Consider the following 27,721-nt stretch of genomic DNA (forward strand, 5'->3'; position numbering starts at 1 on the left):
CCTGGGAATCAGAGGTCTGCTCCCAAGCTACAGTGAGTACAGAACAGGAAATGGTCTGCAGTGATGCCCAGAACCTTTGTGACTCTGATTCAAGCCGTGAGGACCAAGTTTCTGAGCATAATGTTGACCCTTTGTCACAAACTGTAACACCTGTGGTTATAGACAATGAGGAACATACTGATGAAGATGAGATGCAGATACCCGATTGGGATGACAACTTAAATATTCGGTCAGGGCAAGAAGAGGCTCGGTCTGAGGGGGGAGTGCAAACACAACAATTGATGATGAAGTTCTAGATCCCACCTACTGTCAACCCACAGTCAGGCACTCGAGGAGGTCAACAGAGGTGGTGGAGGAGGATGCAACTGATGACGAAGTTACCTTGCGCCTTCCTGGACACAGTCGGAGTACTGGTAGCACGTCTACAACTGCATCCTCAGCCACCACTCTGCCTCTGAGCATTATTCGGGGTGGATCAACAGATCACATGGCCTCTAAGCCTTGCCTAGCCTGGTCCTTTTTTGACATAGAAAAAGATCGCCCAAATTATGTGATCTGTAAAATTTGTCATGGTTCTATTAGTAGAGGTCAAAACCTCAGCAGTTTGACAACTTCTTCCATGAATCGTCACATGAATAAATATCATATGTCCCGGTGGGAAGCTCACCGTGCTGCAATGCGGCCTAGCGGAGCGAACCATCCACCGCCTGCCCCTTCCAGTGCATCCGCGCGCTCGTCATCTTCTAGGACTGTGGGGACAGCTGTCACACCTGTTTTTCCACCCACAACTTCCACCACTGTAACCGCAACAGGCAGTTTGCTTGGTAGGTCGTCAGTTGGTTTGGAAGGGGAAACAAGTGAGTGTGTACAGCTCTCTCAGACATCGATAGCACCAACGTTGGATGAAGGCAACATCATGTCTCCGCCTGCACTTTCCTCACAAACCTGCATTTTTCCAGGGACACCCTACTCAACACCGTCTACACACAGCAGCCAGATCTCTGTCCCTCAGATGTGGTCAAATAAAAGGCCACTTCCTGCGACCCATGACAAAGCTAAGAGGTTGACTCTATCCCTCTGTAAGCTGTTGGCTACCGAAATGCTGCCTTTCCGCCTAGTGGACACACAGGATTTTAGAGACCTTATGTCTGTCGCTGTGCCCCAGTACCAGATGCCTAGTCGCCACTACTTCTCTAAGAAAGGTGTGCCCGCGCTACACCAGCATGTCGCACACAACATCACCGCTTCCTTGAGAAACTCTGTGTGTGAACGGGTGCATTTCACCACCGATACTTGGACCAGTAAGCATGGACAGGGACGTTACATGTCGCTGACTGGGCACTGGGTAACTATGGTGATAGATGGTGAAGGGTCTGCTGCACAAGTCTTGCCGTCCCCACGACTTGTGTGTCAATCCTCTGTCTGTCCAAGTTCCGCCACTGCTTCTGCATCCTCCACCTCATCTGGGTCCTCAACCTCCACCCCAAGCCTGCCTGGTCAGGCCACCAGCGTTCTCACTGCGCAGAAGGAATCACGCACCCCTCATTACTATGCTGGCAGCAGAGCGCAACGGCATCAGGCGGTCTTTAGCTTGACATGTCTTGGGAATAAGAGTCACACAGCTGAGGAGTTGTGGTCAGCTCTGCGGTCCGAGTTTAATAAATGGTTGTCTTCACTCAACCTGCAGCCTGGTAAGGCCGTGTGCGACAATGCTGCAAACCTGGGTGCGGCCCTTCGCCTGGGCAAGGTGACACACGTACCTTGTATGGCTCACGTGTTGAACCTTGTCGTCCAGCAATTTTTAACACACTATCCCGGCCTAGATGGCCTTCTGAACAGGGCACGAAAACTGTCTGCTCACTTCCGCCGTTCAAGCGCCGCAGCTGAGCGACTTGCATCGCTCCAGAAGTCTTTCGGCCTGCCGGTTCATCGCCTGAAATGCGATGTGGCGACACGCTGGAATTCAACTCTCCACATGTTACAGCGACTGTGGCAGCACCGCCGAGCCCTGGTGCAATACGTCATGACATATAGCCTGGGCCAACGTGATGCAGAGGTGGGGCAGATAACCCTGATGGAGTGGTCTCAGATCAAGGACCTATGCACCCTTCTGCACAGTTTCGACATGGCGACGAATATGTTTAGCGCTGACAATGCCATTATCAGCATGACGATTCCAGTCATTTACATGCTGGAGCACACGCTCAACACTATTCGGAGTCAGGGGGTGGGACAACAGGAAGGGGATGAACTACAGGAGGATTCATATGCGCAAGACTTAACAACATCACCAAGGTCCAGACGTTCATCATCAACAAGGCGCCAGGCATGGGACCATGGGGGACAGGGATCAACAAGGGCGCATAGTAGCAGGCTAAATGTTGAGGAAGGTGCAGGAGAACATGAAGAAATGGAGGACGAACTGTCCATGGACATGGAAGACTCAGCAGATGAGGGAGACCTTGGTCAAATTTCAGTTGAAAGAGGTTGGGGGGAGATGTCAGAGGAAGAAAGAACGGTTAGCACCTCTATGCCACAAACACAGCGTGGACTTGGTCTGCATGGCTGCGCAAGACACATGAGTGCCTTCTTGTTGCACTACCTCCAACATGACCCTCGTATTGTCAAAATTAGAAGTGATGATGACTACTGGATTGCCACACTATTAGATCCCCGGTACAAGTCCAAATTTTGTGACATAATTCCAGCCATAGAAAGGGACGCACGTATGCAGGAGTATCAGCAGAAGCTGTTACTCGATCTTAGCTCGGCTTTTCCACCAAACAACCGTGCAGGTGCAGGGAGTGATTCTCCCAGTTGTAACTTGCCAAACATGGGACGGTCTCGTCATCTTCAACAGTCTACCCGTACCAGTAGGACCGTATCTGGTGCTGGTAACAGCAATTTTATGGAATCTTTTCATAATTTTTTTAGACCCTCTTTTGCAAGGCCACCAGAGACAAGTCTGACACATAGTCAACGGCTGAAGAGGATGATACAGGAGTATCTCCAAATGAACATCGATGCCATGACTTTGCAAATGGAGCCTTGCTCCTTTTGGGCTTCAAATCTAGAAAAATGGCCAGAGCTCTCCAGTTACGCCTTGGAGATTTTGTCGTGTCCAGCTGCCAGCGTTGTCTCTGAACGTGTCTTCAGTGCTGCTGGGTGTGTGCTGACAGATAAGCGCACGCGTCTGTCCAGTGACAATGTGGACAGACTGACGTTCATCAAAATGAACAAGTCATGGATCCAGAAGGAATTTACTACCCCTGTGTCATCCTGGGGAGAGTAAATGCTTGTGGATTTGGAATGTGCTTGATGCAAATCAAAACATCCTGTTTGCAACTAGGGCACAACTGCTGCCACTGAAGGGGTGGGTGTGTGTGGGGCCCAATTTTTGGAAAAAAGGGAGACTCCGCTTGGAGTAACCCATGCTTGATGTGTTTTTTAAAAGGAGCCAAGATGAACAGAGCTGGGATCAGGAAAGACTTTGCTACCTACCCTGGTGTCATCCTGGGGACGGTTAATTATGGCGTATTTTTGAATGTGCTTGATGCAAATCTAGCTGTGAAGTGTACAACTGGGGCACAACTGCTGCCACTGAAGGGGTGGGTGTGTGTGGGGCCCAATTTTTGGAAAAAAGGGAGACTCCGCTTGGAGTAACCCTTGCTTGCTGTGTTTTTTAAAAGGAGCCAAGATGAACAGAGCTGGGATCAGGAAAGACTTTGCTACCTACCCTGGTGTCATCCTGGGGACGGTTAATTATGGCGTATTTTTGAATGTGCTTGATGCAAATCTAGCTGTGAAGTGTACAACTGGGGCACAACTGCTGCCACTGAAGGGGTGGGTGTGTGTGGGGCCCAATTTTTGGAAAAAAGGGAGACTCCGCTTGGAGTAACCCTTGCTTGCTGTGTTTTTTAAAAGGAGCCAAGATGAACAGAGCTGGGATCAGGAAAGACTTTGCTACCTACCCTGGTGTCATCCTGGGGACGGTTAATTATGGCGTATTTTTGAATGTGCTTGATGCAAACCTAGCTGTGAATTGTACAACTGGGGCACAACTGCTGCCACTGAAGGGGTGGGTGTGTGTGGGGCCCAATTTTTGGAAAAAAGGGAGACTCCGCTTGGAGTAACCCTTGCTTGCTGTGTTTTTTAAAAGGAGCCAAGATGAACAGAGCTGGGATCAGGAAAGACTTTGCTACCTACCCCGGTGTCATCCTGGGGACGGTTAATTATGGCGTATTTTTGAATGTGCTTGATGCAAATCTAGCTGTGAAGTGTACAACTGGGGCACAACTGCTGCCACTGAAGGGGTGGGTGTGTGTGGGGCCCAATTTTTGGAAAAAAAGGGAGACTCCGCTTAGAGTCACCTTGTGGTGTTTTACATGATTTTAGAAGGGCGTGCCATGCCTATATCTGTGTCTCCTCCTCTTTTTCCTTGTCCTGCTCTTTTGTTTTCACATGAGTATATGTCCTTGTCACTTTCTCATGTGTTTGTGTTGTGAGTTGTTTGTCACCTTTTGGACACCTTTGAGGGTGTTTTCTATGTGTTTTTATGTGTTTGTGAATGCCTGCCATTGTTTCCTATGCGGTTCGAGTTCGGTTCGTCGAACGTTCGACGAACCGAACTCGAACGGGACCTCCGTTCGGCGAACCGACCTCGAGCCGAACCGGGACCGGTTCGCTCATCTCTATTAGGCAGGGATTAGCAATATGCACCCAGAACTGCTCGTGGTTCTGGGTGCATACTGGACCTAACAGGTTCAATTTAAACACAACAGGTGCTGCTGAGAACACGTAAGTGTTGTATAGGACAGAACTATTGTATCTAAATGACCATCTAAAAGGAACCTATCACCTAAGATACGGTTAATCTGCAGGTAAATAGCAATACTATGCTGCCTGGCTGCCGTATTGAAAGTGCTGCTACCAGAGGAAAATTAACTTATTTCATCCCGGGAACTGCTGGATTTCAGTCAACGGAGTAGCTACAGTCACCACTCAGAAGACTTGCAGCGGTGGCTTTAAGCACAACCTGACAATTTGATTGACAGCCGGCCCTGCAGTGCATCTGTGCAGAAAAAACTGTCAATCAAGAAATAGCATGGTATAGTAAGCGGTGCTGTAAGTGTTGACTGCACCCTCTCTGTGCACCACCAACATTACACATTACTGAAAGCCGGCAGCTCCTGGGAGGAAATAAGTTAATTTTAAAGATCATTGTAAAGATATTTAGATGCAGACTAACCCTATAGGTAAGCAGCATTTTCAGAAGTAATAGGTCCCCTTTAAGATATAATTTTAAGGCAAAATTGAATTTAAGGTCAGTAAATATAAAAGCAAAATAAACCAATAGCAAAATGATTCTTTTATGGACTATATACAGCTCTTAACTGTAATTTTTCGATTTAACAATATTTTGACCAAAATTGCTTGCAAAGAAAAACTTATTTTTTGTTTTCTTAAATACAGGGGGATGTTGTATTACAATGTGACCATATTTTTGAGGTCGTCACCAAGCTGTCCATGCTGGCTGCTAAACAAGATGTTGTCAACGTATGCAAAGGATGGTAATATATGAAGAATGTCAAAATATATCTGTATACTTTGTGTTTTCCCTGATTGGGGCTGATGGATGAAAGACAACTTTAACTCTAGAAACAAAAACAGTTAGAAGGCTGATTGGATGGAAGCTTTCTTTTATACCACTGTGTTATAGTTCAGATTTTAAAGGGAATATGAAGTCTACAAAACCTACAGGGATGGTGGCAATTCGCAGGCAAATAGTGTTGTGATCCTGTTCAGCAGTATAACTGGAACATGGGCTACAAGTAAAACATTAAGTTATATTTTCCCTGCAGCCGCTCGCAGTCATCAGAGCAGTGCAGGGAAATTTGACAGTTTTCATGCACTATACCATGAGCACCCTGTTATCACTCCCCCTTGCACCTTGACTTTGTAAATAGTGGGGGGAAAAAGTGTTTAGTCAGCCACCAATTGTGCAAGTTCTCCCAATTAAGAAGATGAGAGAGGCCTGTAATTGATTCATAGGTAGACCACAACTTTGAAAGACAAAATGAGAAAACAAATCCAGAAAATCTCCTTATCTGATTTAGCAAGATTTTTTTTTAAAATTATGGTGGAAAATATTTGGTCAATAACACAAGTTCATCTCAATATTTTGCTATATATCCTTTGTTGGCAATGACAGAGGTCAAATGTTTTCTGTAAGTCTTCACAAGGTTGGCACACACTGTTGGTGGTATGTTGGGCCATTCCTCCATGCAGATCTCATCTAGAGCAGTGATGTTTTGGGCCGGTCGCTGGGCAACACGGACTTTTAACTTCCTCCAAAGTTTTTCTAAGGGGTTGAGATCTGGAGACTGGCTAGGCCACTCCAGGACCTTCATATGCTTCTTATAAAGCCACGCCTTCATTGCCCTGGCGGTATGCTTGGGATCATTATCATGCTGAAAGACACAGCTACATTTCATCTTCAATGCCCTTGATGTTGGAAAGAGGTTTGCACTCAAAATCTCATGATACATGGCCCCATTCATTCTTTCATGTACTTGTATCAGTCATCCTGGTCCCTTTGCAGAGAAACAGATCCAAAGCATGATGTTGCCACCCCCATGCTTTACAGTATTTATGGTGTTTTTTGGATGCAACTCAGCATTCTGTCTCCTCCAAACACAATGAGTTGTGTTTCTACCAAACAGTTCTACTTTTGTTTCATCAGACCATATGACATTCTCCCAATACTCTTCTGGATAATCCAAATTCTCTCTAGCACACTTCAGGCGAGCCTGGACATCTACTGGCTAAAGCAAGGGAACACGTTTGGTACTGCAGGATCTGAGTCCCTGGTGGCATACTGTGTTACTGATGGTAGCCTTTGTTACGGTGGTCCCAGCTCTATGCAAGTCATTCACTAGGTCCCCCTGTGTGGTTCTGGGACCTAGCGAATGACGTGCAAAGAGCTGGGACTACCGTTACAAAGGCTATCATCAGTAACACACTATGCTGCCAGGGACTCAAATCCTTCAGTACCAGACGTGTTCTCCTGTTTAAGCCGGTACATGTCCGGGCCCGACTGAATGACTTGCATAGATCACCATTCTTGTGATTATTTTGACCCCACGGGGTGAGATTTTGCGTGGAGTCCCAGAACAAAGGAGTTTATCAGTGGTCTTGTATGTCTTCCATTTTCTTATTACTGCTCCCACAGTTGATTTTATCACACCAGGCTGCTTGCCTATTGCAGATTCAGTCTTCCCAGCCTGGTGCAGGGATACAATTTTGCTTCTGGCATACTTCAACAGCTCTTTGGTCTTCACCATGGTGGAGTTTGGAGTGTGACTGTTTGAGGTTGTGGACAGGTGTCTTTTATACTAATAACAAGATCAAACAGGTGCCATTACTACAGGTAATGAGTCGAGGACAGAGGAGCCTCTTAAAGAAGAAGTTGAAGATCTGTGAGAGCCAGAAATCTTGCATGTTTTTAGGTGACTAAATACTTATTTTTCACCATAATTTAAAAAAAAAAAAAAAAAAAAAAACTTGCCAAATCAGACAAGGTGATTTTCTGGATTTGTTTTCTCATTTTGTCTCTCATAGTTGTGGCCTACCTATGATGTCAATGCTTTGGGTCTGTATCTCTGCAAAGGGACCAGGACGACTGATACCTGTACATGAAAGAATGAATTGGGCCATGTATTGTGAGATTTTGAGTGCAAACCTCCTTCCATCAGCAAGGGCATTGAAGATGAAATGTGACTGGGTCTTTCAGCCTGATAATGATCCCAAGTACACCGCCAGGGCAATGAAGGCGTGGCTTTGTAAGAAACATATGAAGGTCCTGGAGTGGCCTAGTCAGTCTCCAGATCTCAACCCCTTAGAAAACCCTTGGAGGAAGTTGAAAGTCCATGTTGCCTAGCGACCAGCCCAAAACATCACTGATCTAGAGAAGATCTGCATGGAGGAATGGGCCAACATACCACCAACAATGTGTGCCAACCTTGACAAGACTTACAGAAAACGTTTGACCTTTGTCATTGCCAACAAAGGATATATAACAAAATATTGAGATGAACTTTTGTTATTGACCAAATATTTTCCACCATAATTTTCAAAAAAAATCTTGCCGAATCACATAACGTGATTTTCTGGATTTGTTTTCTTATTTTGTTTCTCATAATTGTGGTCTACCTATGATGTCAATTACAGGCCTCGCTCATCTTTTTAAGTGGTAGAACTTACACAATTGGTGGCTGACTAAATACCTTTTGTCCCCACTGTAGCATTTTTGTTGCCTACAAGCTCCCTTTAAAGTTTGTAATTAGCTGTCATTAGGAGATTAAAGCGCTCCTCTCTCCTCCGCAGTGGGAGGTAAGCACAGACGGTAACATCTCATCTACATACCGTATTTTTCGGACTATAAGACGCACTTTCCCCCCCAAATGTTGGGGGAAAGTGGGGGGTGCGTCTTATAGTCTGAATGTAGGGCATGGCTGCAGGGAATGAGGGTGCTGCGGTGGAGCGGGTAATCGGCGGTGAGAGCAGGCTGAAGCAGCGCCTGCCGTGACCACGTGGACCCGCTCATTTCATATGCATGCATCCTCCCGCCCATCATCTCTCAGCGCTGAAGCAGGCGCTGACAGGTGGGCGGGATGATGGGTGGGAGAGCTGGCCCACGTGATCACCCCTGGCAACTACAGCCTGGAGTGATCATGTGTGGCTATATTCACTGCCCCCAGCACATAATCATCAGCACGTGGGGCAGTGAATAAGTACGGTATACTCACCGTTCCCTGCAGTATCGCGATGTCCTCCAGTCTGCTGGCCGGCTGATCTGTGTAGAGAGCGGTGAGCACAGCGATGACATCATCCTTGTGCGCACGGCTCCACACACATCAGTGGGCCGGCAGACAGGAGGTCATCGCGATGATGCAGGGAACGGTGACCGGCTCCACACAGGTCAGCGGCGCTGCTGCTGACACAGACAGGAAGACGAGCAATGCTGCTGGAGTGAGGAAAGGTGAGTATAAACATTTATTTTTTTCTGTGCCACAGGATGCAGGCCGTATAGCAGGATGGGGTATATAGCAGGATGGGGATATATAGCAGGATGAGGGTATATAGCAGGAAGGTGGTATATAGCAAGATGGGGGTATTTATCAGGATGGGGGTATTATCAGGATGAGGGACATATAAAAGGCAGGAGGATCATTACCAGGATGGGGTACCTTAATGGAGAATTTGGGGACATTACCCCCATAACAGTGTCAGCAGCAGATCCTCGCCCCATAACAGTGTGTCATGACCACATTTTTTGCTTCAAATTTTATTTTCCTATTTTCCTCCTCTAAAACCAAGGTGCGTCTTATGGTCCGGTGCGTTTTAAGTCCGAAAAATACGGTATATCTTCCAGCTTGCTTGCGTGAAAGGCAGTAAAACAGGTGTGTGATACCTGCTGCAAACACGTGAGCCAGTATGTACACACGTGGTCAAAATTGTTGGTACCCCTCGTTTAATGAAAGAAAAACCCACAATGGTCACAGAAATAACTTGAATCTGACAAAAGTAATAATAAATAAAAAAATCTATGAAAATGACCAAATGAAGGTCAGACTTTGCTTTTCAACCATGCTTCCACAGAATTTTTAAACATGGCCGCAGGAGGGAAATTGATGACAAATCAAAGAGACAGATAATACAAATGGTAACAAGAGAGCCCAGAAAAACTTCTGAAGAGATTAAAAGTGAACTTCAAGCTCAAAGAACATCAGTGTCAGATAGTACCATCAGTTGTTGTTTGACCCAAAGTGGACGTCATGGGAGATGACCAAGGCGACATCATTGTTGAGAAAAAAAAAATCCAAAAAAGCCAGACTGGAAGTTGACAAACTACATGATAACAAGTCACAAAGCTTGTGGGAGAATGTCCTATGGAACTTTTTGGCAAGGCACATCAGCTCTATGTTCACAGATGGAAAAATGAAGCATATCAAGAAAAGATCACTGTCCCTACTGTGAAACATGGAGGAGGCTCTGTTACGTTCTGGGGATGCTTTGCTGCATCTGGCACAGGGTGTCTTGAATCTGTGCAGGGTACAATGAAATCTCAAGACTATCAAAGGATTCTAGAGAGAAATGTGCTGCCCAGTGTCAGAAAGCTTGGTCTCAGTCGCAGGGCATGGGTCTTGCAACAGGATAATGACCCAAAACACACAGCTAAAAACACCAAAGAATGGCTAAGAGGAAATCATACTATTCTGAAGTGGCCTTCTACGACCCCTGACCTAAATCCTATTGAGCATCTTTGGAAAGAGCTGAAACATGCCGTCTGGAAAAGGCAACCTTCAAACACGAGACAACTGGAGCAGTTTGCTCGAGGAGTGGGCCAAATACCTGTCCAGAGGTGTAGAAGTCTCATTGACAGTTACAGGAATTGTTTGATTGCAGTGATTGCCTCAAAAGGTTGTGCAACAAAATATTAGGTTAAGGAGGAGGGTGCCATCATTCCTGTCCAAGCCTATTTCATGAGTTTTATTTATTTATTTTTTTTAAATTCTGTAGAAGCATGGTTGAAAAGCAATGTCCGACTTTCATTTATTCATTTTCATAATTTTTTTCATGATTACTTTTGTCAGATTCAAGTTATTTCTGTGACTATTGTGGGTTTTTCTTTCATTAAACGAGAGGTACCAACAATTTTAATCACGTGTGTATATGTAGATATTACTTCATTGGCTGTACTCGCCTCCTAATGCAGAACAGATTAGAGCCAGACTATCCGCCTTTAAGGTAAAATTTTGGGGTTGCTACTGGTTTGTCACCATTTTACATCTCACATCCTGTCTGCTAGTTTGGAATAAAAATGTATCGTAGAATAATACTTTATTACTTTTTACTTCCTAGCATCAAATTCTTCTTTCAAAACAAGACTGCAGTGATCGATTTCACAACAGCAGCGGAGTCCCAGGTGTACAAGGCCAAGAATGGGCACCTCACTGTGGTAAGCTGCACATGAGAAGTCACGCCTCATTGTCATGAGTCATCCAAGGACATCAGGATTGAGTCCCTTTTTGGACTAAACTTTATGTGAAGAACGTGATTTATGCTTAAAGGCCTGATCACATCACAGAGACCTTAAAGGGAACCTGTCACCAGTTTTTCCCTATTAAACCAAAAATATCACCTTCTGCAGCTCCTGGGCTGCATTCTAGGAAGGTGCACCTCGTTGCTGGCCCCCCCTTGCAGACACCTAAAAGAACTTTATAAAATCTTACCGTTTCCTATGCAAATGAGTTTGGTTGGCCAGATGGGCGGGCTCTAATTTGTCTCCTGTCTCCCCCTCCTGCGCTGTTCGCCGGACCCCAGGCATGATTCTTCGTCCACGCCGCTGGAGTCTCGCGCAGGCGCATTTCGCTGTGCCCCTATCGCGGGGCTGAGCATAAAGTTTCCCTCGCATTTATGATGCCGATGATGTAGTTGTGTAAGCATGAGATTATGGGCGGCACGGTGCATGACCTCTCCAGCATCATCCTCGTACCCGCCATAATCTCGCGCCTGCGCAACTACATCACCGGCGAGCGCACGAGGGAAACTTTATGCTCAGCCCCGCGATAGGAGCACAGCAAAATACACCTGCGCGAGACTCCAGCAGCGTGGACGATGACGGGGCTGCGTCATCCATGTAAATCATGACTGGGGGACGGTGAACAGCGGCAGAAGGGGGGACAGGAGACGAGTTAGCGTCCGCCCATCTGGCCAATCAAACTCATTTGCATAAGAAACAGTAAGATTTTATAAAGTTCTTTTAGGGGTCTGCAAGGGGGGCCAGCAACAAGGTGCACCTTCCTAGAATGCAGCCCAGGGGCTGCAGAAGGTGATATTTTTGGTTTAATAGGGAAAAAACTGGTGACAGGTTCCCTTTAAATATGACAGTTACAGTGATTGTCAATTTCTCAGAACAAAAACGGATTTTTGTGTACTCACCGTAAAATCGTTTTTTCTTAGCCATCATTGTAGAACACAGGACCATGGGTGTTATGCTGCTTATCCATAGGAGGACACTAAGTAGATGCAAAGATGTTAGCTCCTCCCCTGCAGTATACACCCCCTGGCCCAGCCAGGCTACTTCAGCAGTAGGAGAACAAGTAACAAAAAACGTGAGTGAATACTCATAACAAAAAAGTACTGAGACAGAAAAAAGCTAAGGCCTAACAGGGCAAAGGGGAGGGTGCTGTGTCCCCCAATGATGGCTAAGAGAAAACGATTTTACGGTGAGTACACAAAAATCTGTTTTTCTCTGATGCCTCATTGGGGGACACAGGACCATGGGACGTCCTAAAGCAGTCCATGGGTGGGTAAACAATAAACAACGCAACCCAAGGACTGGGAACCAGTCCCAGATAGCCAGGAGCGCCTACTGAGATAGGTACTCCACTATCGTTTGCAGAATTTTCCTACCTAGGTTCGCCTCAGCAGAAGCCTGGGTATGGACTCAGTAATGCTTTGAAACAGTATGTAGGCAAGACCAGGTCGCAGCCTTACACTTCTGTTCCACTGAAGCCTGATGCCTAATGGCCCAAAGGCGCCAACTGCTCGCGTGGAATGAGTCCGCAGCCCACTAGGAATGGGCTTGAGTTGCAAGCGGTAGACCTCCTGGATCACAGAGCGAATCCAGCGAGCCAGCGTTGCCTATGAAGCTGCCTCTCCTTTCTTAGACTCCTTGTTCGTCATTCTTGAAAGGCCTATGTTCCTAAAGGGGCTGTCCTGGGTACGTATTATCTGAGAGCCCTCACAAGGTCTAGCGAATATAGAACCCTTTCCACCCTATGGACTGGTTGTGGACAAAAGGAAGGCAGAACAATGTCCTCGTTCATATGAAACGGGGAAGTATCCTTCGGAAGAAAATCCGGAAGGGGGCGTAGAACCACCTTGTCCTGATAAAAGATCAGAAAGGGTTCGCGGCAAGAGAGTGCTGCCAGTTCCGAAACTTGTGTGATGGACGTAATCGCCACTAAGAATGTTACCTTCCAGGAGAGAAGAGCAAGAGAAGATTCCTTATGAGGTTCAAAAGGGGACCTCTAGATACCGTCCAAAACGAGATTGAGGTCCCATGGGTCCAGCGACCGTTTATACAGGGAAACTAGATGGGAAACACCCTTGAGGACAGTCTTGACTTGCGGATTGAAAGCTAGGCGGTATTGATAGAATATTGAGAGAGCTGAAACCTGCCCCTTAAGGGAGCTGAGGGCCAACCCCTTTTGCAACCTGATTGCAAAAAAAAAAAAAATCAAGAATTCTGGGGATCGCCAGAGGCATAGGTTGGACATTAGATTCCCTGCACTGGGAAAGGAAAGTTTTTCACGTACGGTGGTAAAAACGGAATGAAGGCCGGCTTTCGGGCACTGTACATGGTGGAGATGACCGCAGGAGAGAATCTCGCTCTTGTTAAAGTCCAGGTCTCAATGCCCAGGCCGTCAGCTTCAGGGCTCTGGAGTTCTGATGGGAAATGGGCCCTTGGGTCAGCAGGTCTGGGATGCTTACGAGACGCCATGAGCAATTGTACTAATTCAGCATACCAGGCGCACCTGGGCTAGTCCGGTGCTATTAGTATCACCGGGACTCCTTCTGCCTTGATCTTCCTGATTACTCGCGGCTGCAGGAGCAGAGGCGAAAAACATGTAAGGCAGACTGAAACGACTTCAGGAGACTAGAGCATCCGTGCCAATGGACTGTGGATCACGTGACCTGGCTAAGAACGCGGGTACCTTTGCGTTCAACCTTGAGGCCATTAGATCCACGTCTGGTGTACTCCAGTGAGTGCAGATGTGTGGGAATACTTCTGGGTGGAGAAACCACTCTCCGGCAGCCAGGCCTTGGCGACTTAGAAGGTCCACCGCCCAGTTCTCTACTCCCGGTATGTGTAACGCTGAAAACACAGACCCCCGTCGATTCGGCCCAGGTGAGGATCCTGAGGAACTCGAGATAAGCTGTCTTGCTGCTAGTACCTCCCTGCCGACTGACATAGGCCACAGCGGTTGCATTGTCCAATTGGACCCGAATCAGACGACCTGCTAGCAGAAGGGGGGAATGACGTGAGCGTGCTGATTTTCAGGATGATTTCTGGGAAGGGAAGACTCCTGGGGTGTCCAACATCCCGAAGCAGTGTGGAGCCAGTACGCTGCTCCCCAGACTAAGAGGCTGACGTCCGTGGTCAGGAGTAGCCAGTCCACTTGTGGGAGAAAAACTCCTTCTCAATATGGAAGAGGACTGAAGGAGGATCCATCAAGTAAAAGACAGGAGTGGTCCTTCAGGCAGGCGGAAGCTGGGTGAGGGTCCACCGAGGCCGGATCAGCCCAGCCCTTAGAGATAGCTAAGCCAAAGGTTTACCGGGACTCCATGAGTTTACGGATACCAAAGCGGCGTTAAAATCCCCCTTTTTTTGAGGTTTCTTCACCCTTTTAAAGGAGACCGCAGGGTCAGTAATAGTGGATGGGAGATCTTCCACATGCAGAGTTTTGGTTGATTGCTGCAATAACTCCATCGCAGCTTGATCGCTCGGGGAGGTTGAAACCAAGGAATCATCCCGGTACAAACATCATTCCCCTTCCTCCGGCTCCTCAGTGACCGCGGAACATGTGGAAGAACCCCATCTGTGTACTTCAGAGGGAGAACCATGGGGGTCATGCCCTTTTTCTGATCTGCAACCAGTGAAGCAGAGGGCTGATTCTTATCAGAAGGACCCTCTATAGAGGTGTCATCAGGCTGCGTTCTGTCCAGGGGCCCCGAGGGGTGTGAGGACGATGTTGCATAGCCAGCACCAGGTTCTGGGAACTGTGCCCATTCCGGGGGACTGGGAGCCGTAGGCTCTGGGCTAGCAGCGGTTGCTGCGGTGGTGGCGGGGGGGGTAAGCTACAGGGGCACCGGACTCACAGAAGGAAGAGGTGCTATCATCCCATAGTAGCTCAGCGTCTTATAGTTGCTGCTGTAGTTGTGCAAGGCATAAAACATGTGACTGCAGCCCCTGGCTGATGAGCCACAAACTCTGATTTTAATGAGGGAGTAATGCTCTGCAGAGCTAATATGCAAGTGAGCCTATAACTCACCCAGAACCCTGATGACTCCCTCCTCCCCTCCTCCTGTGTCCCAGTTCTGGGAAGGAGGAAGCCAGCTCTGAGAGACGTTCACAGGCTCTGATCACAACAAGAGGGAGCAATGCTCTGCAGATCCTGTGTGAGGGGGGCGTGGCTTATCGAGTGTTGGAGGGGACGGGGCTTAGCTCTGACAAGAAGGCATGAGAAAATATAATAAACAAAAAATGGTGGGAAGGGACTCCCCTTCCCTCCTCCAGCCCTGCACAACAATGGTGGACAGAAAAACCTCTATAAGTGTACCACAGCTGCGGCTGCACTGAGTCCTGGGAGCTCTCCCCTCCCCCCGCCACAGCTGGAATGCTATGCAGGAGTCTGCAATCACAGCCCATGTGCATCCAGTCAGTGTGACCTTTGCTCCAATTTCCTGTCAGGGTGCCAGTGTGCAGATTCTGACACCTGCTGTGCCCGGTCACAGAACGTGTATCAACTGCCAGAGGGACTGAGGAAGTTTTTCATCTGCTCTGGGGCTCTGGAAAAAAATCGGAAGGATCTCACCTCAACTCCTGTGGAGATGGCAGTCTGATGCCTGCTGCCTGGTCACACCGGTGCAGTGTATCAACTCAGAGCTTGCAAGAGGGGCTGAGGAAGTTTTCATCTGCTCTGGGCTCTGGAAAATCAGTGCCATGAGACCTGTCGTCCAGTGAGTATCAGCCCAGGATCCAGCGTCGCAGGAGGGGGTACGGGGAGGCGATACTCCGCGTTCCCGCCTGTTGATGGTTTTGGGAAATCGGTCCCCCGAAGGAACCGTCGCCCTCTAAAAACAAAAAATTCTTGCTGCAGTAGTCTGCAGAGATGTGCCTCGTATAGACACTAAGCTAAAACTGAAGTAGCCTGGCTGGGCCAGGGGGTGTATACTGCAGGGGAGGAGCTAACATCTTTGCATCTACTTAGTGTCCTCCTATGGATAAGCAGCATAACACCCATGGTCCTGTGTCCCCCAATGAGGCGTCAGAGAAATTCTGTTTTTCCTATTTACTGCATAGTGTATTACATATTTTCAATTTATAATAAGTTTTTTGTGTTCTAAAGTTAGATTCCAGTATATTTCATGTTGTATCTAAATAGCCCTATTATTGTATCATAATGGTGATAAAAAGTCTGATGTTACCATTTTATTACAGTAAATGTATCACTTAAACATGAGCCATGTATGAGGGTGTCGGAGTCATAGGTTTGGCTTACTGACTCCACAGCCCTGAAACCCACTCCAGCTCAGTCCCTTATAATTCACTCAGCTATTCTCCATCAATACCAGGCACAGGTGTGAGTCTAAGAAGCCCTTATTTAAGCCAAGGCAGCTCATCAAATTGAAACACCCCAGGCTACTTTAAAAGCCTGACGTGGAGCGGAGCTGAAATCAGGGACAGGAGAAAAAAAATCTTAGAGTTCTAAAAATGGAATTAAGGCACAGAAGATGAATTCAGTTGTGGTTTCCTCTGTATGCGTATTTGCTCGCAAGCTGTATCTTACACAGAGCATATTCCGTTAGATGCCATTTTATATTGCGTATTATGTTAGTGCATATTTATGCACTATATGGAACCATACTCATTGCTTTGTTTGGTACTGTGCCCCTTATTGGGATCCAGTTTTGGGCTCCGCATCTTAAGGAGGACATACAGAAGTTAGAGTCAGCTCAAAGGCGGCTTACTAGACTACTACAAGAAATGGAAGGCCTCCCATATGATGAGAGGTTGAAAAAACTGCTGGAGATGGGGGGAAAAAAAGGCGTAATAGGGTCTTACCCAGTATGATAGTTAGTAATGTAGAGAAAAGGTACACTCACCTGGTTTGGTTGTGCCAGTCACAACCCCTTATACACGTATGTGAGTGTCCGCGTGGTTCAGCAGCGGCCCCGTGGATAACGTGGTTTAGTATAGATCACAGAGGGAAGCAGGTTTATGCCGCGCTAAAAACCACTGATGCCGGTATAATAAAAAGAAGGATTTTTGTGTACTCACCGTAAAATCTATTTCTCTGAGTCTTCATTGGGGGACACAGGACCATGGGTTATGCTGCTGTCACTAGGAGGCTAACACTAAGTAGACAGAAAAAGTTAGCTCCTCCCCAGCAGTATACACCCCGAGCCGGAGGCGGGCTCAATTCAGTTTAATGCACAACCAGTAGGAGGAGAACCAAAACAAAGACCCATAGATAAGTCACAGTAAAAATTATAACCGAGTCGCCGTGCGACAAGTGGCCTGGAAATATGGACCACTGAGGCGATAGGCAGGCAATATGTAACACAAGACAAAACAGGGTGGGTGCTGTGTCCCCCAGTGAAGACTCAGAGAAAGAGATTTTACGGTGAGTACACAAAAAACCTTCTTTCGCTATCGTTTCATTGGGGGACACAGGACCATGGGACGTCCAAAAGCAGTCCCTGGGTGGGAAAAGAGCAAGCACCGGAGATAGGTAGGAAACATCTTCCCCCTGTCGGGCTTGACCCAGACCTGCCAGTACCTATCTTGTTACAGGTGTGCTACCGCCGCCCGTAAAAACCTACACCAAGACTGGCCTCTGCCGATACCTGGGTGTGATCATGGTAGGACCTAGTACAGGTATGCAGACTAGACCAGGAGGCGACCTCGCGGACCTGGCCGGTCGACGTCCGAAGTCTAATCGACCAAGATGCTCCCGTTGCACGGGTATAGTGCGCCTTCACTGCCCGCGGCGGGGATCCGTTCTTCCTGCGGAAGGCCTCAACTCTAGCGGAATTGGAACCATGTGGCAATCTTGGCCTTGGGCGCCGGCATGAACTGACTGTCTGTGTTACCGAAAGGTGCGGTCCTGAGGACATAACAAAAAACTGAGAGCTCGTACCAGGGCCAGAGTAAACAAGGCCCCTTTCAGGCTGAGAGAAGGACTAGGACAGAATGACCGAAACCCAATCTCCTATCTAGGTGGAAAGGCGAGACAGCCCCGGACCGAAGGCGGGGTCTGGTCGGAGCACCCCCCCCTGTGCAGGTGGACGCCCAGAAAAAGGAGGAGAAAACGACCAGAGAGGACTGCCCGTCCTGATGTCCTTCATAACAAACGTGATGGCAATGAGGAACCCACCTTCCAAAACAGGTGAGAACCGAAGGAAACTAGGAAAGAAAAAACAGGATACCCTGAAGCGAACCCCTCGCCAGATCTAGGTCCCACGTCTCTAGTGGATGACGATACAGTAGAGTCAGATGGGTGACTTCTTGGGTGAAAGTCCTGATTTGGCAGACGAGAAGCGAGAGGCTTCTGAAACCGAATTGATAGAGCAGACATCTGGCCCTTAAAGGGACGCGCGAGAGACCCGTATCCAGACCTGACTGCAAAAATGCCAGCAATGACGGAAGGGAGAAGGAGCAAAGAGAAGAGCAGATGCGCTCCTTACACCACCGGAGGAACTCTCCCCGTGTGGAAACAGATTCTCGATGAAAACTGGCTGTCCGGCCTTAAACATTGTGTGTATCGCTCCTGTCGAAAGGCCTGTCTGAGCCAGTAGCCGGGATCCACTAGTAAGGTCGTCAAATTAAGGACCTTTGAGTCTTGGTGGAAGAGAGGGCCCCTACACGGAAGATCTGGAGGGTCTGGAAGGTGCCACGGGGCAACTGTGAGGAGCTGAGTGAGTTGTGTGAACTATGCTCGCCCGGGCCACTCTGGCGCCACCTTCTGCCTTGATTCTTTGGAGAAACCTTGAAATCCTGTGAAGCAGAGGGAAGATGCACGGGAGCCTGAACTGGCTTCACGACAGGGCGTGGGCGTCGACACCTAGGCCAAGTGGAGGTAGCACCACTCGATGAACCGTGGACCTGACAGTTGAATCGGGAGGCCATTGGGTCCCCGACCGGAGTTTTCCTTCGCCGAAAATCTGGCTGGGGACTTCTCTGTTGAGGAACCGTCTGCCTGACGCGGGGCCATCCCTGCTGAGAAAAGAGAGCCGGTCCATTGTCCACGCTAGGGATGTGCACTGCCGAGATTAGAGCGCGAAGAGATCCGGCCCAGTGCAAGGTCCTCTTGACTTCACCCATTGCCATGATACTCCCTGTGTCTTCCTGGTGGATGATGCACGCCACCACTGCGGCGTGGTCAGACTGGAATCTGACTGGACAACCCAGTACACGGTGCTGAAATCGTAGCCGGGCTAGCCGTATGGCTGAATTCCGGAATGTTGATAGGGAGACAATACTCAGGGGTGTCCAACAGCTTTGTGCTGCAGGAATGGAGAGGCACACCCCAGTCTTGGAGATCGGTGACAGTGGACACTATCCTCCAGAGAAGAAGAAGAGGAGAAGGGACTCTCCCCAGGGAGGTTGCGAAGAATGGTCCACTTAGGAAGGGAATGGCGGTCATTCGATATAGACGGGACCAGCGGTCCATAGCAAGGAGAGATTTGACCCCCTTCTTCGTCAGGGCCCGCTGAAAGGGCCGAGGATGCAACTGGGTACAGTGTACTGCCTATATCCCCGCCGACAACTGACTGGGGACTCGCATACCAAGACCGATGGAAAAACGGGTGCGGATGGCAGAGAGTACGGAGGCCTCGGTGCAGGGAAGAGAACCACTCTTGTGCGAGGAGTACCTGACCTCGGACGGTATTGAATACCGTGTCTAAAGGGATGATCCGCCGGGGCGGGATCTGAGAAGACCTTTCCTGAAAGATCAGCTACTCTAGAAGCGAAAAGGCGACGATGGCTATCTACACACCCAGACGACAGCCCTTGAGGGAAGAACTCTTGACCACCAGGTCGTCCCAGTGCGGAGTGACTATAATAGCTCTGGAGTGTAGGATGGCATGGCAGCCGCTATGATCCCTGTAACGACCCTTAAGCAAGGAAGAGGTCCCTTGCCTCGCAAGGTGGATGAGCTATTGGTGGTATAGAGGCGCCTTGAAAGGTTGAGGCGCGACAGGACTGGAACCGAGCGGTGGAGCGACGCACCCGCATGCGTCTGGGCCGATGTAGGGTAGGGGAAGAATCTCTTCCCTCAGGTGGCCTAGGGGACCAACTGGACTAGCCCATTTCCGAAGGGACGCTCCCCTAAGAGCGGAAGGGAGACCAGCCATAGAGGTCGCATCCGCATTCCAGATCTTGAGTTAGAGTGCTAAACGGGTGGTCACACTGCTGCTAGAGGCTTAGACCGTGCCGCTGGCAGACGCCAGGGCTGTGTTGAGAAGATACAGTTCTGAATCGGCAGAGATGGAACGTAGACCGCTGCGTAGGGTGTCCGTGGAGTCCCTGAGAGATGTCACGTTAGGGATGATAAGCCAGGTGGAACCCTGGCGGGTCGATCACAGGGGAGGGAGCATGCCCCTTCTCTCCGGAGCCCTTTGGGGACGGGATAATGACAATAACAAGACTTACCGCTGGTAAACGTCGTGTCTGGGTGTTGTCTGCCATGACGCAGTAACCCGGCGAACTACTGGATGTCCACTGAATACATCATGGGTCCGCCAGAAAAGTCTTAAAGGAGACCTGTGTGCTCAGAGAGGAGAAGAGGACTCACCGTGCTCTTATGGTCTGACTCACCGTTTCTACCAGGCTAATCGTCATGCGCCGAACCTCGGGCGCCTGCTCGGAATCCAGCAGAGGTGGTACGCCAGGGTCATCACCAGAGGGGTCGGAAGGCTTCCGGTGGAGCGGAAGTTTGGACCTGGGAATCAAGGAAAAAACCAGGGGGGGGCCGAAGAGACCAGGCGGGTCCGCTTCGAGCCGTGGATAAGGTCCCTGGCACGGGACTCACCTCCCCCTGTGTGTGCACGGAGAGAAAAGGGCTGTCCGTACCTTTATGGCTTGACTCACCATTTCTACCAGGCTATTCGTCATGCGCCGAACATCAGGCGCCTGCTTGGAATCCAGCAGAGGCGGTACGCCTGGGCCATCACCCGAAAGGTCGAAAGGCTTCCGGAGGAGCGGCTGTCTGGACCTGGGGATGAAGGTGAAAACTCCCCGAGGGGATTGCGCCAGTCCTGTGGAGGTATGACAGAGCGTCGGCCAGGGACGCAGCGTATGCGCACCGACCCGAGGACGTCAGCGAGGGGATTTATGGCTTGAGACAGGGGCGCTAACCAGCCGGCCGGGGGGGATACCGGGACCTGCAGTGTCAGGGGCTGCGGTGGCTGTAATCACTAAATCTGACATGATTTGGGCGAATTCAAAAGTTGAGGGTATAGCAATCTTGACCGTTACCGGTCCAGAATAATTAACTTTTTTTTTTTTTTTTAAGCTCTGAGGATTCTATGCATTAACTGTATTGAGATAATATTCTGGGAATATATGTGGACAGTAAAAACCACCGTTCCCTTCTATATGTATGTATCTATTATGCCAACTAGTTGCCCGATAGCACCTGTACAATTCAATATATATATATATATATATATATATATATATATATATATATATATATATATATATATATATATATATATATATATACACACAATAATAAACTCAACCTCTGATAAAAACACAATCCCTGTATGATTGTGGCTCTTTTGAGGCTTGTTTTTACTGTTATAAACGGTTGCTGCAGCCTCAGCAATCCGCACACCGGGAGTCCTATTTCTTTTTTTTTTTTTTTAGAAGATGGACGCTGAAGGAGTCTGGAGAGCGTGAAAAACACAGCCACCGCCCCCCCTGTGATGCCTGGGGCAGAGCGGAGGGCGGAGACCAATAGCGCTGCAGTGAAGGGCGGGCCTGGGACACTGGAGACAAGGCCGGAGCCGGGGCCTAAATTTTGGGGCTGCCAGAGCGCAGGGAGGTAGAGACAGGCGGCCGTACCTGCAAGCAGTGGTGGCGCAGCAGCGATGACCGGAGCACTGAGAGGGAGCTCTGCCTTTGTGCCAGCGCGCGCCGCCGACTGCTGAGACGTGGCTGGGGCGCAGATCGTGTAGGCCGAGACCGGGGCCTCAATTTTGTAGCCACCTGAAGAAGAAGGTAGGAGAAGGTCGGTCCTACCTGACCTCGGCGGCGCCGGCCCAGAGATGGATGCGGTGCAGGCAGGGCTCCCTGCCCCTGCCTGTGTGCAGTGCCCCCGTCCTGGAAGACTGGTGGCTCCGGGGGAGCAGCGTGCTGAGGCAGGGAAGTGGACATCATGATGGGGACAAAAACCTAAAAATTAGAATCACCAGATCCATATTAAGCTTTTAGCATGATTTGCGACTATGGTCCCCAAATAAAGACTGCTACAACCTTACAACTGACTCATAGTTACATATAATGAAAAATACTTTCCAAGTGGATTCAATATATTACTTTATTATAATTATTTTTATATATTTTTTGGATACACACAGTGCAGAGAGTGCAATATAAAACCATGAATACGTTAAAGTGACAAAAAACAAGGGACAATGCGACCTAAGATCACGCACGGCAATTATATAGACCAACATATATTAATGTATATGTTAGAAATTTGTTCAGCATCCAGGGAACACCTTAAATATATATGTGTATATAGCAGTATTTTTTGAAAGTCAACCATAGGATAAAGTGCTTTACTATAGTGCTTAATAATCGGTCCCATATAATATCATATTGCACATTAGTCATATTGCACATATCCCAGCACAACTTTGCAAATAATAAGTTGGGTAAAGTGCTTCATTATAGTGCTAGTTTTGTTTACACCTTTGCCATATTGCACATACCCCAACCATCAAAGTTCACAGTTAAACTGAACACATAAACACATAGGATGGCTAGTTAGCAAAAAATCGGTGCTCAAACCAAATGCAGAGATGTATGGTAGCTCCTAGTGGCAGATTGGATGACAAGATTTACAGCATGTATGGGCAACCATGGTAAGCCCAACAATCAGGACAAACAACCACCACTGTATGCAGTAATAGGAACCATCTCCCAGGGTAACTACCCAATACTACCGTGCCAGGTCTCAGGTCACACTGCCCCACACCCCAACGCGTTTCGCCGGAGCTTCGTCCGGAGGTGTCACTTTAACGTATTCATGGTTTTATATTGCACTCTCTGCACTGTGTGTATCCAAAAAATATATAAAAATAATTATAATAAAGTAATATATTGAATCCACTTGGAAAGTATTTTTCATTATATGTAACTATGAGTCAGTTGTAAGGTTGTAGACATCATGATGGGGGTAAGGATTCCCCTGCAGGAGAAGGCAGCGATGCGGGCCTCATCGGATTTCAGACATGCTGCTGAGGTCCCATCCCTGCTGTATGCCCCTGTACGCCCTTTGGGGTGATACCGCAGGGCGAATCAGGGGTGCCCACGACAACCTGCCCACACGCGCAACCCCGGGAGTGGTACCACGGGGATGGACGGGCGAGAGGGCCCGAAATCTCAAGCCCCTGCGACCCTGGGGAGTGGTACCCACAGGGCTGCGGAGGATGAGTGAAGAAAAAAATACCTGCAGAAACGAGAAGACAGGTATGAGAGCGATGAGCGGCGCCGAAAAAAGGGAAAAAAGCGCAAAAAGCAAATGGCTGAGGGGGGCCGAGACAGCCCACATCAGCCTCCTACGACACTAAGCTAAAACTGAATTGAGCCCGCCTCCGGCTCGGGGTGTATACTGCTGGGGAGGAGCTAACTTTTTCTGTCTACTTAGTGTCAGCCTCCTAGTGACAGCAGCATAACCCATGGTCCTGTGTCCCCCAATGAAACGATAGAGAAATTTCTTTATTTCACAATCCTACGCGTTTCAGCGACATTGCCCGTCTTCTTCTTCAGGAAAAATAAATTCATGTCTCTGAAACGCGTAGGATTGTGAAATAAAGAAATTTTTATTATACCGGCATCAGTGGTTTTTAGCGCGGCATAAACCCGCTTCCCTCTGATCTATACTAAACCTAGCTTAGAAAAAAAGACGTCTCAGAGGAGATCTCATTTATATGTATAAATACATGTGTGGTCAATATAAAGGACTGGCACATGACTTATTTCTTTCAAAGACATTACTAAGGACCAGGGGGCATACACTGCAAATGGAAGAAAAGCGATTCTGGCAGCTAAATAGGAAAGGGTTCTTTACAGTTAGAGCCGTCAGACTGTGGAATACACTACCACAAGAGGTAGTAATGGCAGGTACTATAACAGTTTTTAAAAAAAGGGCTGGATGATTTCCTCAGTACAGACAACATTGTTGGTTATAAGTGACTTAGGGACAAAATGTAGAACTGGTGGAGGAAGGTTGAACTAGATGGACCCAGGTCTTTTTTCAACCTATGTAACTTCACATAACTGTGAAATTAAAGCTATAACATGACAGAAAGCCCAGCTAATACAAAAGTTGGTACAGTATTCAGCTGATAACAGAACATTTGGCTCCTAAGATCCCCGGCCATCAGTTAATTATTTCCTTTGCATTGGCCACTAGAGGGAAAATGTAACATTACACAAAAGTATGGCAAATTAATGGCTGTCTGTTTACCAGATGGATAGGCTAAATTCTGTGAAAATCACTGCTCTATAGACATCTACAAAGGCTCAGCGGAGGGTCCTAAATAGGGAATCACTCTTTATGATGCTTATATACCCTAGTAAAACCATATGAAAGAGGTTGTCCTTTATATAACCATAAAAGAAAGCAAGCAAATACCCCCTGTATATGAGAATTCTTCTTTCAAACTACAGTGCTTTCTTATATACTAAATTAATAATGAGGTTTGCCCTCTCTATTTCAGACATCACCGAGATTAAAATCCTAGTGAAGAGCAGGAGAGTGTATGGATGAAATCTATTAGTAGCACTCTGGTATGTACCTGAGACATTGCCGCGTTAAGTGCAGATGCACTGTGTATTTCATGCAGTCAATACTGAAGATCTCCTGACTTACAATCAAGCTTCCTATAGAAACGACTGCAAGCTGAAACGTCATTTTTTTGTATGATGTCTTAAAAATAAAGAAAAACTATTGAAGGAATATATTGACGTCTAGAAATATTGTTTTGGGCTGGATTTTGATGACCGATTTGGAATGACCGGTAACTGTTACATTATTAAGTGGTCATAAGAGCTACTTATACGGAGTGTTGGAATATTGGTACACAAGTCTCTGGAAAAAAAAAATAATCAGTTATGCCATTACACATCTTCAGTATAAAAGTAAAGATCTATCACCAATTTATAGAGGAGCAGTGGCAGAATGTTGAGGATGTCTGTGATCTGACTTTCATGGTCCCATTTTCATTGGATGCATAGATATACTAGCATGTACTTTTTTTGGGGGTGGGGGAGTCATACTAGTTTACCAACTAACTACATTTATCAATCATCTACAGGATAGGTATTAAATATATGATGGCAGGAATTGCGACTGATGGGACCAGCACATCATGAGAATGGGTTCATGAAGTCTCCTGTGTGAATGGTAGCGAGTGCATGATCTACTAAATAAATGCATCACTTGGGGCTATGGGAGATCCTCATCAATCATGATGCCAGGGATCTCAGCCCATGTGAATGGAATAGTGTGGTGTAATCAGCCACCACCACAATCACACAGGTCGGTATCAGTGTTCAGACGCCAAAACGAACATACATGGCTTACTTGTCCACAGGATTGGTTGTAAAACTATTTATTAGGAAACTGCTTTACCTTTAATATTAGAGATTTGAACTACACTGCTCAAAAAATTAAAGGGAACACTTAACCAACCGAAGTTAATCAAACGTCTGTGAAAACAAACTGTCCACTTAAGAAGCAACACTGATTGACCATCAATTTCACATGCTGCTGTGTAAATGGAATAGACATCAGATGGAAATTATTGGCAATTATCAAGACACTCAAAGGCGTGTTTCTGCAGGTGGGGACCACAGACCACATCTCAGTATAATGCTTTCTGGCTGATGTTTTGGTCACTTTTGAACGTTTGTTGTGCTCTCACACTCGTGGTAGCATGAGACAGACTCTACAACCCACACAAGTGGCACAGGTAGTGCAGCTCATCCAGGATGGCACATTAATGCAAGCTGTGGCAAGAAGGTTTGCTGTGTCTGTCAGCATAGTGTCCAGAGGATGGAGGCACTACCAGGAAACAGGCCAGTACACCAGGAGACATGGAGGGGGCCGTAGGAGGGCAACAACCCAGCAGCAGGACCGCTACCTTCACCTTTGTGCAAGGAGGAACAGGAGAAGCACTGCCAGAGCCCTGCAAAATGACCTCCAGCAAGACACAAATGTGCATGTGTCTACACAAACTGTAAGAAACCAACTCCATGGAGGATGGCATGAGGGCCCGACATCCCCAGGTGGGGGTTGTGCTCACTGCCCAACACCATGCAGGACGCTTAGCATTTGCGACAGAACACCAGGATTGGCAAATTCGCCACTGGCGCCCTGTGCTCTTCACAGATGAACTCTGAGTAGGGAAAAAAGGCGCAAAATAGGGTCTTACCCGGTATATGGGTTTAGGAAAAATGAAAGGAATGAATACACTCACCTGATCAGGTTGTGCCAGTCACAACCCCTGTGCAGACATATGTGAGTGCTGGAGTGGTTAAGCAGCGGCCCCGTTGGAGAGAAAGTGCTATAAAAGTTCAGAGTGGAAAAACGGGTTTAATGCCGCGCTATAAACCACGAACTGATGTTATTAAAATAGATATTCTTTTATTGAAACATTCCTACGTGTTTCAGAGGCATGCACGCCTCCTTCTTCAGGGAAAAATATCATACAGATGAAGGGAATACAAAGGTTTATATAGAAGTTTCCAGGAGAAGTCACGCTCCTGGAGATGATCATGAGTCATGAGATAATGAGATCATCTCCAGGAGCGTGACTTCTCCTGGAAACTTCTATATAAACCTTTGTATTCCCTGCATCTGTATGATATTTTCCCTGAAGGAGGCGTGCATGCCTCTGAAACGCGTAGGAATGTTTCAATAAAAGAATATCTATTTTAATAACATCAGTTCGTGGTTTATAGCGCGGCATTAAACCCGTTTTTCCACTCTGAACTTCACAGATGAAAGCAGGTTCACACTCCGCACGTGACAGAGTTTGGAGACGCCGTGGAGAGCGATCTGCTGCCTGAAACATCTTGAGCATGACCAGTTTGGCAGTGGGTCAGTAATGGTGTGGGGTGGCATTTCTTTGGAAGGCCGCAAAGCCCTCCATGTGCTCGCCAGAGGTAGCCTGACTGCCATTAGGTACTGAGATGAGATCCTCAGACCCCTTGTGAGACCATATGCTGGTGCGGTTGGCCCTGGGTTCCTTCTAATGCTGGACAATGCCAGACCTCATGTGGCTGTAGTGTCAGCTTCAGGGCCTTTATCTTGCAGGAACTGCTATGGACTGGTCTGTACCCGTTCCCCAGACCTGAATCTGATTGAGCAAATCTGGAACATCATGTCTCGCTCCGTCCACCAATGTCACGTTGTACCACAAACTTTCCAGGAGTTGGCGGATGCTTTAGTCCAGGTCTGGGAGGAGATCCCTCAGGAGACCATCCACAACCTCATCAGGAGCGTTGTAGGGAAATCATACAGGCACGTGGAGGCCACACACAATACTGAGCCTCATTTTGACTTGTTTCCACTTTCATTTTGTGTGCGTCTTCAAATCCAGGCCTCCATTGGTTAAAACATTT

At 47.7% G+C, this 27,721-nt stretch overlaps 1 protein-coding gene across 1 annotated transcript in view; it reads left to right on the forward strand.

Annotated features, from left to right (window-relative positions):
* Positions 1 to 11,035, forward strand: part of MYO1H (myosin IH) — a 234,293-nt gene extending 223,258 nt beyond the window's left edge. Inside the window, exons 30-31 of the mRNA XM_075320032.1 lie at positions 5,473 to 5,570; positions 10,924 to 11,035. Of these exons, the coding sequence (XP_075176147.1) occupies positions 5,473 to 5,570; positions 10,924 to 11,035 (210 nt within the window). The remainder of the gene's footprint in view (positions 1 to 5,472; positions 5,571 to 10,923) is intronic.
* Positions 11,036 to 27,721: the final 16,686 nt, after the last annotated feature.

Source organism: Anomaloglossus baeobatrachus, chromosome 1, assembly GCF_048569485.1.
Source record: "Anomaloglossus baeobatrachus isolate aAnoBae1 chromosome 1, aAnoBae1.hap1, whole genome shotgun sequence".
Lineage (NCBI taxonomy): Eukaryota > Metazoa > Chordata > Amphibia > Anura > Aromobatidae > Anomaloglossus > Anomaloglossus baeobatrachus.